The 16,455-nt window shown below is 40.7% G+C and overlaps 1 protein-coding gene across 9 annotated transcripts in view; it reads left to right on the plus strand.

The window, feature by feature from the left end:
* Positions 1–16,455, plus strand: part of BCAS3 (BCAS3 microtubule associated cell migration factor) — a 707,133-nt gene that overhangs the window by 116,158 nt on the left and 574,520 nt on the right. For all 9 annotated transcript variants that reach the window (XM_050764587.1, XM_050764586.1, XM_050764591.1 and 6 more), the window contains exon 7: positions 8,035–8,107. In XM_050764587.1, coding sequence (XP_050620544.1) covers positions 8,035–8,107 — 73 coding nt within the window. The remainder of the gene's footprint in view (positions 1–8,034; positions 8,108–16,455) is intronic.

Consider the following 16,455-nt stretch of genomic DNA (forward strand, 5'->3'; position numbering starts at 1 on the left):
TAACAATGTTCATTTATACAGATTTCTTTCATCCTGGCCTTCACATCTCCGGTGGTTAAAATGTTCCTTCCTGGTGTGTAGGAGGGTCATCTTTCACTTGGGGCCTTCCTTTCAGGAATCAAAGAGCCAGTCAGAGTGTCTTTCTTACATCTACTGTTTTTCTTTTTTTTTTTTTTTTTTTTTTTTTAAGCTGAAACCAGAAGAAAATTATTTCCCCTTACTTTTGTTTTCTTTTTTTTTTTTTAATTTATTTATTATTATTATACTTTAAGTTGTAGGGTACATGTGCATAACGTGCAGGTTTGTTACATATGTATACTTGTGCCATGTTGCTGTGCTGCACCCATCAACTCGTCATTTACATCAGGTATAACTCCCAATGCAATCCCTCCCCCCTCCCCCCTCCCCATGATAGGCCCCGGTGTGTGATGTTCCCCTTCCTGAGTCCGAGTGATCTCATTGTTCAGTTCCCACCTATGAGTGAGAACATGCGGTGTTTGGTTTTCTGTTCTTGTGATAGTTCGCTAAGAATGATGGATTCCAGCTGCATCCAAGTCCCTACAAAGGACTCAAACTCATCCTTTTTTATGGCTGCATAGTATTCCATGGTGTATATGTGCCACATTTTCTTAATCCAATCTGTCACTGATGGACATTTGGGTTGATTCCAAGTCTTTGCTATTGTGAATAGTGCCGCAATAAACATACGTGTGCATGTGTCTTTATAGCAGCATGATTTATAATCCTTTGGGTATATACCCAGTAATGGGATGGCTGGGTCATATGGTACATCTAGTTCTAGATCCTTGAGGAATCGCCATACTGTTTTCCATAATGGTTGAACTAGTTTACAATCCCACCAACAGTGTAAAAGTGTTCCTATTTCTCCACATCCTCTCCAGCACCTGTTGTTTCCTGACTTTTTAATGATTGCCATTCTAACTGGTGTGAGATGGTATCTCATTGTGGTTTTGATTTGCATTTCTCTGATGGCCAGTGACGATGAGCATTTTTTCATGTGTCTGTTGGCTGTATGAATGTCTTCTTTTGAGAAATGTCTGTTCATATCCTTTGCCCACTTTTTGATGGGGTTGTTTGTTTTTTTCTTGTAAATTTGTTTGAGTTCTTTGTAGGTTCTGTTTATTAGCCCTTTGTCAGATGAGTAGATTGCAAAAATTTTCTCCCATTCTGTAGGTTGCCTGTTCACTCTGATGGTAGTTTCTTTTGCTGTGCAGAAGCTCTTTAGTTTAATGAGATCCCATTTGTCAATTTTGGCTTTTGCTGCCGTTGCTTTTGGTGTTTTAGACATGAAGTCTTTGCCCATGCCTATGTCCTGAATGGTACTACCTAGGTTTTCCTCTAGGATTTTTATGGTATTAGGTCTAACATTTAAGTCTCTAATCCATCTTGAATTCATTTTCGTATAAGGAGTAAGGAAAGGATCCAGTTTCAGCTTTCTACTTATGGCTAGCCAATTTTCCCAGCACCATTTATTAAATAGGGAATCCTTTCCCCATTTCTTGTTTCTCTCAGGTTTGTCAAAGATCAAATGGCTGTAGATGTGTGGTATTATTTCTGAGGACTCTGTTCTGTTCCATTGGTCTATATCTCTGTTTTGGTACCAGTACCATGCTGTTTTGGTTACTGTAGCCTTGTAGTATAGTTTGAAGTCAGGTAGCGTGATGCCTCCAGCTTTGTTCTTTTGACTTAGGATTGTCTTGGAGATGCGGGCTCTTTTTTGGTTCCATATGAACTTTAAAGCAGTGTTTTCCAATTCTGTGAAGAAACTCATTGGTAGCTTGATGGGGATGGCATTGAATCTATAAATTACCTTGGGCAGTATGGCCATTTTCACGATATTGATTCTTCCTATCCATGAGCATGGTATGTTCTTCCATTTGTTTGTGTCCTCTTTTATTTCACTGAGCAGTGGTTTGTAGTTCTCCTTGAAGAGGTCCTTTATATCCCTTGTAAGTTGGATTCCTAGGTATTTGATTCTCTTTGAAGCAATTGTGAATGGAAGTTCATTCCTGATTTGGCTCTCTGTTTGTCTGTTACTGGTGTATAAGAATGCTTGTGATTTTTGCACATTAATTTTGTATCCTGAGACTTTGCTGAAGTTGCTTATCAGCTTAAGGAGATTTTGGGCTGAGACAATGGGGTTTTCTAAATATACAATCATGTCATCTGCAAACAGGGACAATTTGACTTCTTCTTTTCCTAACTGAATACCCTTGATTTCTTTCTCTTGCCTGATTGCCCTAGCCAGAACTTCCAACACTATGTTGAATAGGAGTGGTGAGAGAGGGCATCCCTGTCTTGTGCCAGTTTTCAAAGGGAATTTTTCCAGTTTTTGCCCATTCAGTATGATATTGGCTGTGGGTTTGTCATAAATAGCTCTTATTATTTTGAGGTACGTTCCATCAATACCGAATTTATTGAGGTTTTTAGCATGAAGGGCTGTTGAATTTTGTCAAAAGCCTTTTCTGCATCAATTGAGATAATCATGTGGTTCTTGTCTTTGGTTCTGTTTATATGCTGGATTATGTTTATTGATTTGCGAATGTTGAACCAGCCTTGCATCCCAGGGATGAAGCCCACTTGATCATGGTGGATAAGCTTTTTGATGTGTTGCTGAATCTGGTTTGCCAGTATTTTATTGAGGATTTTTACATCAATGTTCATCAGGGATATTGGTCTAAAATTCTCTTTTTTTGTTGTGTCTCTGCCAGGCTTTGGTATCAGGATGATGTTGGCCTCATAAAATGAGTTAGGGAGGATTCCCTCTTTTTCTATTGATTGGAATAGTTTCAGAAGGAATGGTACCAACTCCTCCTTGTACCTCTGGTAGAATTCAGCTGTGAATCCATCTGGTCCTGGACTTTTTTTGGTTGGTAGGCTATTAATTGTTGCCTCAATTTCAGAGCCTGCTATTGGTCTATTCAGGGATTCAACTTCTTCCTGGTTTAGTCTTGGAAGAGTGTAAGTGTCCAGGAAATTATCCATTTCTTCTAGATTTTCCAGTTTATTTGCGTAGAGGTGTTTATAGTATTCTCTGATGGTAGTTTGTATTTCTGTGGGGTCGGTGGTGATATCCCCTTTATCATTTTTAATTGCGTCGATTTGATTCTTCTCTCTTTTCTTCTTTATTAGTCTGGCTAGTGGTCTGTCAATTTTGTTGATCTTTTCAAAAAACCAACTCCTGGATTCATTGATTTTTTGGAGGGTTTTTTGTGTCTCTATCTCCTTCAGTTCTGCTCTGATCGTAGTTATTTCTTGCCTTCTGCTAGCTTTCGAATGTGTTTGCTCTTGCTTCTCTAGTTCTTTTAATTGCGATGTTAGAGTGTCAATTTTAGATCTTTCCTGCTTTCTCTTGTGGGCATTTAGTGCTATAAATTTCCCTCTACACACTGCTTTAAATGTGTCCCAGAGATTCTGGTATGTTGTATCTTTGTTCTCATTGGTTTCAAAGAACATCTTTATTTCTGCCTTCATTTCATTATGTACCCAGTAGTCATTCAGGAGCAGGTTGTTCAGTTTCCATGTAGTTGAGCGGTTTTGATTGAGTTTCTTAGTCCTGAGTTCTAGTTTGATTGCACTGTGGTCTGAGAGACAGTTTGTTATAATTTCTGTTCTTGTACATTTGCTGAGGAGTGCTTTACTTCCAATTACGTGGTCAATTTTGGAGTAAGTATGATGTGGTGCTGAGAAGAATGTATATTCTATTGATTTGGGGTGGAGAGTTCTATAGATGTCTATTAGGTCTGCTTGCTGCAGAGATGAGTTCAATTCCTGGATATCCTTGTTAACTTTCTGTCTCGTTGATCTGTCTAATGTTGACAGTGGAGTGTTGAAGTCTCCCATTATTATTGTATGGGAGTCTAAGTCTCTTTGTAAGTCTCTAAGGACTTGCTTTATGAATCTGGGTGCTCCTGTATTGGGTGCATATATATTTAGGATAGTTAGCTCTTCCTGTTGAATTGATCCCTTTACCATTATGTAATGGCCTTCTTTGTCTCTTTTGATCTTTGATGGTTTAAAGTCTGTTTTATCAGAGACTAGTATTGCAACCCCTGCTTTTTTTTGTTCTCCATTTGCTTGGTAAATCTTCCTCCATCCCTTTATTTTGAGCCTATGTATGTCTCTGCGTGTGAGATGGGTCTCCTGAATACAGCAGACTGATGGGTCTTGACTCTTTATCCAGTTTGCCAGTCTGTGTCTTTTAATTGGAGCATTTAGTCCATTTACATTTAAGGTTAATATTGTTATGTGTGAACTTGATCCTGCCATTATGATATTAACTGGTTATTTTGCTCGTTAGTTGATGCAGTTTCTTCCTAGCCTCGATGGTCTTTACATTTTGGCATGTTTTTGCAATGGCTGGTACCGGTTGTTCCTTTCCATGTTTAGTGCTTCCTTCAGGGTCTCTTGTAAGGCAGGCCTAGTGGTGACAAAATCTCTAAGCATTTGCTTATCTGTAAAGGATTTTATTTCTCCTTCACTTATGAAACTTAGTTTGGCTGGATATGAAATTCTGGGTTTAAAATTCTTTTCTTTAAGAATGTTGAATATTGGCCCCCATTCTCTTCTGGCTTGTAGAGTTTCTGCTGAGAGATCTGCTGTTAGTCTGATGGGCTTCCCTTTGTGGGTAACCCGACCTTTCTCTCTGGCTGCCCTTAAGATTTTTTCCTTCATTTCAACTTTGGTGAATCTGGCAATTATGTGTCTTGGAGTTGCTCTTCTCGAGGAGTATCTTTGTGGCGTTCTCTGTATTTCCTGGATTTGAATGTTGGCCTGCCCTACTAGGTTGGGGAAGTTCTCCTGGATGATATCCTGAAGAGTGTTTTCCAACTTGGTTCCATTTTCCCCCTCACTTTCAGGCACCCCAATCAGACGTAGATTTGGTCTTTTTACATAATCCCATACTTCTTGCAGGCTTTGTTCATTTCTTTTTCTTCTTTTTTCTTTTGGTTTCTCTTCTCGCTTCATTTCATTCATTTGATCCTCAATCGCTGATACTCTTTCTTCCAGTTGATCGAGTCGGTTACTGAAGCTTGTGCATTTGTCACGTATTTCTCGTGTCATGGTTTTCATCTCTTTCATTTCGTTTAGGACCTTCTCTGCATTAATTACTCTAGCCATCAATTCTTCCACTTTTTTTTCAAGATTTTTAGTTTCTTTGCGCTGGGTACGTAATTCCTCCTTTAGCTCTGAGAAATTTGATGGACTGAAGCCTTCTTCTCTCATCTCGTCAACGTCATTCTCCGTCCAGCTTTGATCCGTTGCTGGCGATGAGCTGCGCTCCTTTGCCGGGGGAGATGCGCTCTTATTTTTTGAATTTCCAGCTTTTCTGCCCTGCTTTTTCCCCATCTTTGTGGTTTTATCTGCCTCTGGTCTTTGATGATGGTGATGTACTGATGGGATTTTGGTGTAGGTGTCCTTCCTGTTTGATAGTTTTCCTTCTAACAGTCAGGACCCTCAGCTGTAGGTCTGTTGGAGATTGCTTGAGGTCCACTCCAGACCCTGTTTGCCTGGGTATCAGCAGCAGAGGCTGCAGAAGATAGAATATTTCTGAACAGCGAGTGTACCTGTCTGATTCTTGCTTTGGAAGCTTCCTCTCAGGGGTGTACTCCTCCCTGTGAGGTGTGGGGTGTCAGACTGCCCCTAGTGGGGGATGTCTCCCAGTTAGGCTACTCAGGGGTCAGGGACCCACTTGAGCAGGGAGTCTGTCCCTTCTCAGATCTCAACCTCCTTGTTGGGAGATCCACTGCTCTCTTCAAAGCTGTCAGACAGAGTCGTTTGCGTCTGCAGAGGTGTCTGCTGCGTTTGTTTAGTTTACTGTGCCCTGTCCCCAGAGGTGGAGTCTACAGAGACAGGCAGGTTTCCTTGAGCTGCTGTGAGCTCCACCCAGTTCGAGCTTCCCAGCAGCTTTGTTTACCTACTTAAGCCTCAGCAATGGCGGGCGCCCCTCCCCCAGCCTCGCTGCTGCCTTGCCGGTAGATCACAGACTGCTGCGCTAGCAATGAGGGAGGCTCCGTGGGTGTGGGACCCTCCCGGCCAGGTGTGGGATATGATCTCCTGGTGTGCCTGTTTGCTTAAAGCGCAGTATTGGGGTGGGAGTTACCCGATTTTCCAGGTGTTGTGTGTCTCAGTTCCCCTGGCTAGGAAAAGGGACTCCCTTCCCCCTTGCGCTTCCCAGGTGAGGCAATGCCTCGCCCTGCTTCAGCTCTCGCTGGTCGGGCTGCAGCAGCTGACCAGCACCGATCGTCCGGCACTCCCCAGTGAGATGAACCCAGTACCTCAGTTGAAAATGCAGAAATCACCGGTCTTCTGTGTCGCTCGCGCTGGGAGTTGGAGACTGGAGCTGCTCCTATTCGGCCATCTTGCTCCGCCCCCCATCTACTGTTTTTCAAATGCCTTTAGCTCAAAATAATCAATATGCCAAAGAGGCATATTTTGGGGTGATTTGTCCTGAACTCCTTATCATTATCAATATAGTTATCATTATATCATTATCATTATCAATATCATTATTATAGTGTTCATTATCAATATAGTTTTAAGGAACCTCTGTCATGTGTGAGGTTGAACATTAAACTTCTTTATCTTTTTTTTTTTTTTTTTTTTTATGAGACAGATTCTTGCTCTGTCATCCAGGCTGGAATGCAGTGGCACAATCGTAGTAAGGTCCTCTTACTTCAGCCTCCTGAGTAGCTAGGGCTACAGGTGTGTGCCACCATACCCAACTAATTTTTTGTTTTTATTTTTTGTAGATACAGAGTTTTGCCCTGTCTCAAGTGATCCTTCTGCCTCAGCCTCCCAAAGTGTTGGGAGTACAGGCGTGAGCAGACACAGAGCACCTTTTCATATGATTCAGAACCATTTGTATTTCCTGACTTTACTTTTTTTGCTTCTTGTTCGTATTATATTGGTCTTGTATCCTGTAATATTGCTGGGTTCACTTATTATTATTATTATGTGGACTTAGGACTTGATGGGAGCTGCAACTATGGATATTCTTGTGTTGTTACTGCTGTTACTAGGAAAACTCTGAACCATTACCTGTGACATTTGCTGTAGATCTTTTGTAGATGATCATTATTAGGTTAAAAAAGGTATTTTTGTTATATTTTTTATTCTTATGATTAGGTGTAGAGTCTAATTGAATGCTTTTTCTGCGTCTGCTGAAATATTAACGTGATTAATTACGTTAATATATTTTATAATGCCAAACTATTACTGTTGCTTGGGTAAATCTAATTCGGTTATGAGAATTTATTTTTTTCATATATGTTGCTATTTAGTTTGCTGATATTTTGTTTAGGATTTTTGCAACTATGTGTATCAATGGGAATGACCTATAATTTTATAATTTTCTTGTCTTGAACTACCTTTATTTAGTTTGAACATCAATATTATACTAGTTTTATGTAAATAGTTGGTGGGGTATGGGATGGTTTTCTGATCTCATGGGGAAGGTGTATAAGATTGAAATTGGTGCCAATAAAACATTAAAAAATTGCTGATTCAGGCCGGCTATGGTGGCTTATGCCTGTAATTGTAGCACTTTGGGAGGTTGAGGCGGGTGGATCACCTGAGGTCAGGAGTATGAGACCAGGCTGGCCAACATGGTGAAACCGTGTCTCTACTAAAAATACAAAAATTAGCCAGGCATGGTGGTACGTGACTGTAGTCCCAACTGCTCAGAAGGCTGAGGCAGGAGAATCATTTGAACCCAGGAGGCAGAGGTTGCAGTGAGCTGAGATCATGCCATTGCACTCCAGCCTGGGTGACAGAGTGAGACTCTGTCTCAAAAAAAAAAAAAATTTGCTGGTTCAATTTTTAAAATGAGTACATATATATAATATATAATGATTTTATATAGTAACTTTTCTTCTTTTTATTCAATTGTATAAATTACATCAACTTTTAATGAATACTTCTCCTTCTCAAGTATTTTGAAAGCATGAAAATAGTGGGAATTATACAATAATATTCCTCAAAGCTTACAATTTATTTTATCCTCCCTGTCAGGTGCTCAAAAATGTGATAACTTTGCTGAAAAAAGACCCCTCCTTGGTGTTTGTAAGAGCATTGGATCTTCTGGGTAAGGAAATTTTAAAAATTCTTTGCATCACCTATTACAAATTTGTATTATTCCAGACGGAGAACTTTGATGTTATAAAACCTTTGTAACCATAAGACTAAGCTCTCATAGGAGAGAAGAAGAAGGAAGTAAAACATAGTTAAGGTTTCTAACAGTAAATGACATTTATTGATGCTATAGCATGTGCCTGATACTGTTCTAAAGGTGTTGCATGAATTTTCTTTTTTGTTTCTTACCACAATACTGTGAACAGATACAAATATCTTTCCAGTTAGTGCATTCCCTCTAATTGAACTTCTGGCTGCAAGGAAAGCTAGGAATGATTATGGTTTTGTTAGTAAGGAAAATGATCAAAATGGATATTAGGTTGGCTACTAGCAGTCTCTGCCCCATGCTTTCAGTAAATAGTGTGCACTTCAGATCATGTGGCATTGGAGAAGGGAAGAACGTGTTAATAATATAACATGGTTAGGTCTTGGAGTCTTGATTATTGTTTCCTAATGGTAGAGTTTGACCTCATAGGCTATAAGACAAATTTCTTCAAGTGTAAATTTTTGGATTGAAGAAGACTTACAGCCTTTGAGAATTTACTGTATACTCAGCACTTTGCCAGGTATAAGATAAGGATACAAAATCATGAAAGCCTAATTTCTTTCCCCAGAGACTTAGGAATGTGGCTGAAAAGAAAAAGTACAACACATGCAAAATAATTATGAAATAATGATGTATGACAGGAATTCAGAGAAGGGAGAGATCAATGTGCATGAATTAATGAGAAAAAGCCTTATGGAGAAGGAGCAGCATAGGTTAGATCTTAAGGAATGAGAAATATTGCAGCAGATGAGAAGGACTGCCAGAGTAGGTTATAATATAGTAGTGAAAGAGAAACTGAAATAAATACATTTAAGAATGCTAAGAGTTTGTGGGCTGGGCATGGTGGCTCACGCCTATAATCCCAGCACTTTGGGAGGCTGAGGCAGGCAGATCACTTGAGGTCAGGAGATCGAGACCAGCCTTGCCAACAAGGCGAAACCCTGTCTCTACTAAAAGTACAAAAATTAGCCCAGTGTGGTGGCATGTGCCTGTAATCCTAACTACTCGGAAGGCTGAGGCACGAGAATTGCTTGAACCACCCGGGAGGCAGAGGTTGTGGTGCATCACTGTACTCCAGCCTGGGTGACAGTGAGACTCTGTCTCAAAAAAAAAAAAAAAAAAAAAAAAGAGTTTGTGACTTAGATTTAATGCCATCTGCAAAACAAGTGAAAACAACTATTGCAGTGCTCTGAAACTCAACCAAAAACATATAATAATCTGAAAAGTGTTTAAGCTTGAGAAACTGCTCATCTCGCACAACAGCAGTGGGAATCTGTGACATTCATGCCTGCAGCTGCTCCCATCCCACTCCACACTTTCTCTCTTCCAAGTTTGGTTGGTTATAAAGGGTATTCCAGGGTGAGAAGGGTTTTGAGGACTAGTACCTTACCTGCTGTGCTTGGAAAATTTTCACTCATCTCTGAGTGGCAGTTATTGCATATGCCTGCCAGCACTGTCTGCGGAAATTACTGTCTTGATGGCATGTGTGCTTTGAGAGCCAGCGGCTCTTTCAGCCTAAGATAATGGCTAGCTGAGGCTTCATGCATATGCAGAGGAGCCATGAAAAAGGGTCGAGGGGGAAGAAAAATCTGGGTAGATGTGCAGATCCTTTGGCAAAGGAAAACAACTTTTGTTGACCTGGGGTATTTGAGTGAATCCTCTGTTGAATAGTTGGCTGCCCACTAAGATACATAGATAACATGGCCAGACCCTGAAAGTCAGGCTTTAAAGTAATGCAAGAATAAAAGAAATAATAAAACTGAACAGAGAAATCAGCAATTGCAGATTGTGGAAGAAGACAGATTTCATAGAATCCGGAGTAATGTTATACTGTATTATATAAAATGTCTATTTTTAAATATAAAATTATGACACATGCCAAGAAACAGGAAATTGTAGCAGTGAGAAAAAGGCAGACAATAGAAATCATACCTGATTGGTCTTCGGCAAAGCCTGAGTCCTGTCCTCTTGCTCTCCCTTCTGGACAGCATGAGCTTCACCACTAGCTCCACGTTCTCCACCAACTAATGGTCTCTGGGCTTTGTCCAAGTGCCCAGCTATGGCACCCAGCCAGTCAGCCGCGTGGCCAGCATCTATGCAGGCACCGGGGGCTCCGGTTCCCGGATCTCCAGGTCCCACTCCACCAGCTTCCGGGGCAGCATGGGGTCCAGGGGCCTGGCTGTGTGGATGGCTGGGGGCCTGGCAGGACTGGGAGGCATCCAGAACGAGAAAGAGACCATGCAAAGCCTGGATGACTGCCTGGCCTCCTACTGGACAGAGTGAGGAGTATGGAGACTGGAAACCAGAAGCTGGAGAGCAAAATCCGGGAGCACCTGGAGAAGAAGGGACCCCAGGTCAGAGACTGGAGCCATTTACTTCAAGACCATTGAGGACCTGAGGGTTCAGATCTTCCCAAATACTGTGGACAATGCCTGCATCATTCTGCAGAGCAACAGTGCCCATCTTGCTGCTGATAACTTCAGAGTCAAGTATGAGACAGAGCTGGCCATGCCCTAGTCTGTGGAGAGTGACATCCATGGGCTCTGCAAGGTCACTGATGACACCAGTGTCAATGGCTGCAGCTGGAGACAAAGATCGAGGCTCTCAAGGAGGGGCTGCTCTTCGTGAAGAAAAACCACGAAGAGAAAGTAAAAGGCCTACAAGCACAGATTGCCAGCTCTGGGTTGATTGTGGAGGTAGATGCCCTCAAATCTCAGGATCTCACCAAGATCATGGCAGACATCTGGGCCCAGTATGACAAGCTGGCTCAGAAGAACCAAGAGGAGCTGGACAAGTACTGGTCTCAGCAGATTGAGGAGAGCACCACAGTGGTCCCCATGCAGTCTGCCGAGGTTGGAGCTGCTGAGCTGATGCTCATGGAGCTGAGATGTACAGTCCAGTCCTTGGATATTGACCTGGACTCCATGAGAAATCTGAAGGCCAGCTTGGAGAACAGCCTGAGTGGGGTGGAGGCCCACTATACCCTGCAGATGGAGCAGCTCAACCGGATCCTGCTGCACCTAGAGTCAGAGCTGCAATAGACCCGGCAGAGGGACAGGAGTAGGAGGCCCTGCTGAACATCAAGGTCAGGCTGGCAACAGAGATCGTCACCTACAGTCACCTGCTGGAAGATGACGAGGACTCCAGTCTTGGTGATGCCCTGGACAGCAGCAACTCCAGGCAAACCATCCAGAAGACCACCTCCCGCAGGATAGTGGATGGCAGAGTGGTGTCTGAGACCAACAACATCAAAGTTCTGAGATATTAAGCCAGCAGAAGCAGGGTACCCTTTGGGGAGCAGGAGGCCAATAAAAAGTTCAGAGGTCAAAAAAAAAAAAAGAAAAAAAAAGAAAGAAATCATACCTGATTATCTCCAGATGTTAAATTTTTACAGATAAGGATTTTAAAGCAGCTATTATAAATATGTTCTAAGAACTAAATGAACTGTGTATAAAGAGTTAAAGGAAAGGGTTATAGCAATAACTCAACAAATAGAGAATCTCAACAGGGAGTTAGAATTTATGTAAAACTCAAGTGGAACTTCTGCTGTTGAAAGGATATAAAAGATACAGAAAGTGAAATAGGTCTGGATGCAGTGGCTCACACCTATAATCCCAGCACTTTGGGAGGCCAAGGTGGGTGGATCGCTTGAGCTCAGAAGTTCAAGAACAGCCTGGGCAACATGGTGAAACCATGTCTCTACCAAAAAAATACAAAAAAATTAGCTGGGCCTGGTGGCACACGCCTGTGGCCCCAGCTACTTGGGAGGCTGAGGTGGGAGGATTGCTTGAGCCTGGGAGGCAGAGGTTGCAGTGAGCCCAGATCTCACCACTGCACTCCAACCTGAGTGACAGAGTGAGACCCAGTCTCAAAAAAAAAAAAAAAAAGTTTGTAAGTGGTTTTATGGATGTAGATCTAATATGTCTTGTTAAGTTTTTGTCTAAATGTTTGTAGTGGGTAAGCATATGGTGATGTTGAATAGAGTAGACTTTTTAGTAACTACCATTGGGGAGGAATAATTTTCTCTCCTCTCAAATTCTTTGGGGAGAGGGCTGCAATTTAAACTGATGAAAGGCAGATTAGCAAGAGGACAAAAAATCAGATTTAATTACATATGTACATATAGGAGTTTGCAAAAAAAAAATGTGACTTAAGGTGGGTGGTTTATATATCATCTCAATAGGAGATGGGGATGGAGAGGGACACAAGGGCACATTTTGTAGGTCAAATGACTTCTTAGAATGGGGGCAGAAGAAAGGGCACTTGTGACTTTTTAGAAAATTAAGGTGGTCCTTAGGAGAAAAGACAGGAGATGCAATAGTTTTGTAACAATATCTGTTTGGGTGTGATCCTAGAAGAGATTAAGTTGCCCCAGGGGAGGAGATTTATGACAAATGAGGTTTTTTTGGAGGGCTCTGCTCTGCTTTTAGATAGATAAAGGATACTAGGAACATGAGTGCCATCAACAATCCATGAGTCGATACATACATGCATATATACATACATACATACATACATACAGTTGAGTTTATGACAATTGAGTTTGTGTGTTCATTTATTTATTTTAGAGACAGAGTCTCCCTCTTCACCCAGGCCCAGGTGCAGTGGTCCAATCATAGCTCACTATAATCTTGAACTCCTGGGCTCAAGAGATCCTCCCATCTCAGCCTCCTGAGTAGCTGGGACTATAAGTCATGCCACTATGTTTGGCTAATTAAAACAAAAATTTTTTTTTGAAGAGAAAAGATCTCACTATGTTACCCAGGCTGGTCTTGAACTCCTGGCTTCAAGCAATCGTCCTATCCCAGCCTCCCAAAATGTTGGAATTACAAGTATGAACCACCACATCTGGCCCAATCGTATTATTCTCATTTTATGCATGAAGAAGCTAATAGAGGTTCAGTCACACAGTGAGTCATGGACCCAGGCTTCTGCTTGATCCTCAAGCTATGTTCTTTCCAGGAACCATATTATTTGTCATTATGAGGGCATTCCTCCATACATACACAGGCATATTCTGTCTATGAACTCTATTAAGGGTGCCCTAACCTCAGATTTATGTATTTACACCTTTCTGACCAATTATTTTCAGAGGTAACAAAGATTTCTTTAAAAAAAAAAAAAAAAGGTAGGAGGTTATGTTAGGAGCAATTAAGCAATTTGTTTATCTCTTCCAGAGTACCTAGGACTACAGGTGTGTGCCCCTTTGCTGGGCTAATCTTTGTATGTCTTCTTTTGAGAAGTGTCTGTTAATGTCTTTTGCCCACTTTTTAATGGTGGTGTTTTTTTGCTTGTTGAACTGTTTAAATTCCTTATTAGATATTTGTTGGATGCATAATTTATGCATATTTGTGAATCTATAAATATTCACAAAAATATTCACTACAAATATTCACAAATTGTACATCCAACAAAGGTCTATAGATTGTTTGCTCTGTTGATAGTCTCTTTTGCTGTGCAGAAGGTCTTTAATTAGTTCCCAATTGTCAATATTGTTTTTGTTGCAGTTGCTTTTGAGGACTTTGCCAAGGCCGGTGTCCAGAATGGTATTTCCTAGGTTTTCTTCTAGGATTTTTATAGTTTAGGGAGTCCTTTCCCCATTGCTTGTCATTGTCAACTTTGTTGAAGATCAGATGGTTGTAGATATATGCAGTTTTATTTCTGGGTTCTCTTTTCTGTTCCATTGGTCTCTGTGTCTGTTTTTGTGCTGGCATCATGTTGTTTTGGTTACTGTAGCCTTATAGTATAGTTTGAAGTCAGGTAATATGATGCCTTAGCTTTGTTCTTTTTGCCTGGGATTGCTTCGGTTATTCAGGCTCTTTTTTGTTCTATATGAGTTTTAGAGTAGTTTTTCCAATTTTGTGAAAAGTGACATTGGTAGTTTAATAGGAATGGTATTAAATCTATAGATTGCTTTGGATAGTTTGACCATTTTAACAATATTTATTCTTCCAATCCATGAGCATAGAATGTTTTTCCATTTGTTTGTATCATCTCTGCTTTCTTTCAGCAGTGTCTTGTAGTTCTCCTTATATCTTTAACCTCATTGGTTAGATGTATTTCTAGGTATTTTTTGTGTGTGTGTGTGTGTGTGTGTGTGTGTGTGTGTGTGCGCGCGCGCGCCCATTGCAAATGGGATTGCATTCTTGATTTAGCTCTCAGTTTGGATGTTATTCATATATAGAAATGTTACTGATTTTTCTACATTGATTTTTTTATCCTGAAACTTACTGAAGTTGTTTATTAGATCTAGAAGCTTTTGGGTGGAATCTTTCGGGTCTTCTAGGTATACAGTCATATTGCCAGTGAAGAGAGATAGTTTGACTTTTTTCTTTTTTCCTGTTTGAATGCCTTTTATTTCTTTCTCTTGCCTGATTACTCTGGCAAACAGTACCTTCTTAAGAGAGTTTTTGTGTTAGGCGTATATTTTGATGCAGTGTCTCTGCATAAGCAAAAGATACTTTTGTTATTTTAGTATGTTTGACGTATACCATTTAGTTACTTAGAATTTTTCAGTGTGGAAAAGGACTTCCCCAATTTTATTTTATTATTATTTTTTCTTCATGTAAACACATCGTTTAATGAACTCAAAGGAAGTCTCCTTTACATGATAGCAATCATATAAGAAGAACATGGCTATTAGAAAATTGTGGCCGCTAATTTCAGGAACACTATTATTTAAAAGTCCAGTGCCAACTTATGTCCAATACAAAGTAATTTCAAGAATGGATAGATTCCTTCACCTGCTTCCAGTTTTTTAAATAAAGTAACAAAAAACAGCAGGCAACTGATGATGTAGAACAGATGTAAGTGCTTCCAAAATAATTTAAGTTAATGAGACTCCATTTATAGGCATAAATATAGGTGATACGAGGAACCATTCAGGGAACCAATGAAGTCTGATGGAGAAAGCCACACATAATCATGAAGTGTCTGCTTAGAGACATTCTCCAATTTCACATATACCTTGAGAATGTTTTCTTTATCTTGCCCATCTTTATTTCTTTCTTGGTATTAGCACGGTGCCCTGTATCTAGTAGACCCTCATATATATATATTTTTTGCCTAAGTGAATTTTAGGAAGCTTGCTATACAAGTAGTTACAGTTGTCCTTTATTTTTTAGTATCACTTTTTTATGATTGAGAATATCTCTTAATCTAAGGAATCATATGTACTGTGCCTAGGTGTTTACATTTTCATACCCAGTTGGGTACAAAACCTAAGGACATCCCTCCATTTGGAGAGGAATGGGATGTGCAGGTTGCTCTCCATCTCCCTGGCACATGCTTTATTGAGCACCCATGTAGTTTAGACTTTGTCAAGTTGCTTATATTCACAATTAATACTGCCTACTAAATTATTCTTGGGAAAATTCACGAAGATTTTCTTTTGATGTATAACTTTTATTTTTTTTTTATTTTTTGAGACAGAGTCTTGGCTTTGTCACCAGACTGGAGTGCAGTGGCGTGATCTTGACTCACTGCAACCTCCACCTCCCGGGTTCAAGCGATTCTCCTGCCTCAGCTTCCTGAGTAGCTGGGACCACAGGCACGTGCCACCACGCCCAGCTAATTTTTGAATTTTTAGTAGAGATGGGGTTTCACCATTTTGGCCAGGATGGTCCCGATCTCCTGACCTTGTGATCCACCTGCCTCGACCCCCTAAAGTGCTGAGATTACAGGCGGGTGCGACCGGGCTGGCCAGCTTTTCATTTTTATAAATTCATAGTGCCTTTTTTAAAAAAGGGGGAATTGCTATGGAAAGTGTCATTCAAAGTCAAAATAAAAATACAGAGATGAATCTCTATGCAAAACATTTCATTTGAGAATGTACGTAAAACAGAATTGCAATTTGGGGCACATACACAGATTGGGGTGGTTTTGGTATGTCTGAAGAACAAAGAAAAGCTTGGGAAATTAGAGAAATGCAACGTATTGTTTTAGAAGAAAGCTCATTGGTGCTAGAGTGACAACGGTGGAGTCATGCCAGTTCGTTTCAGCAGTTACCAGTTATAACTGATCTTAGGGTTACAGCAGGCAGTTTCAGCAGCTGGGCTTTATGGCTAATTTTTGGAGCAGGTGCTATGTGCCCCAAGTGCTTTCCCCCACTGGCCCCTCAACTCTGATTTAGTTGGGTAAGACAAAAATGACCTAATTTGTATGATTAGCTCTCACCAGATAATCCCAGTTGTGCATATTTTATCCTTTATTAATAAATGCATTGCACCTAGCCCAAAATTTAACATACTGTCTCT

This window comes from Macaca thibetana, chromosome 16 (assembly GCF_024542745.1).
Source record: "Macaca thibetana thibetana isolate TM-01 chromosome 16, ASM2454274v1, whole genome shotgun sequence".
Classification (NCBI taxonomy): Eukaryota; Metazoa; Chordata; class Mammalia; order Primates; family Cercopithecidae; genus Macaca; species Macaca thibetana.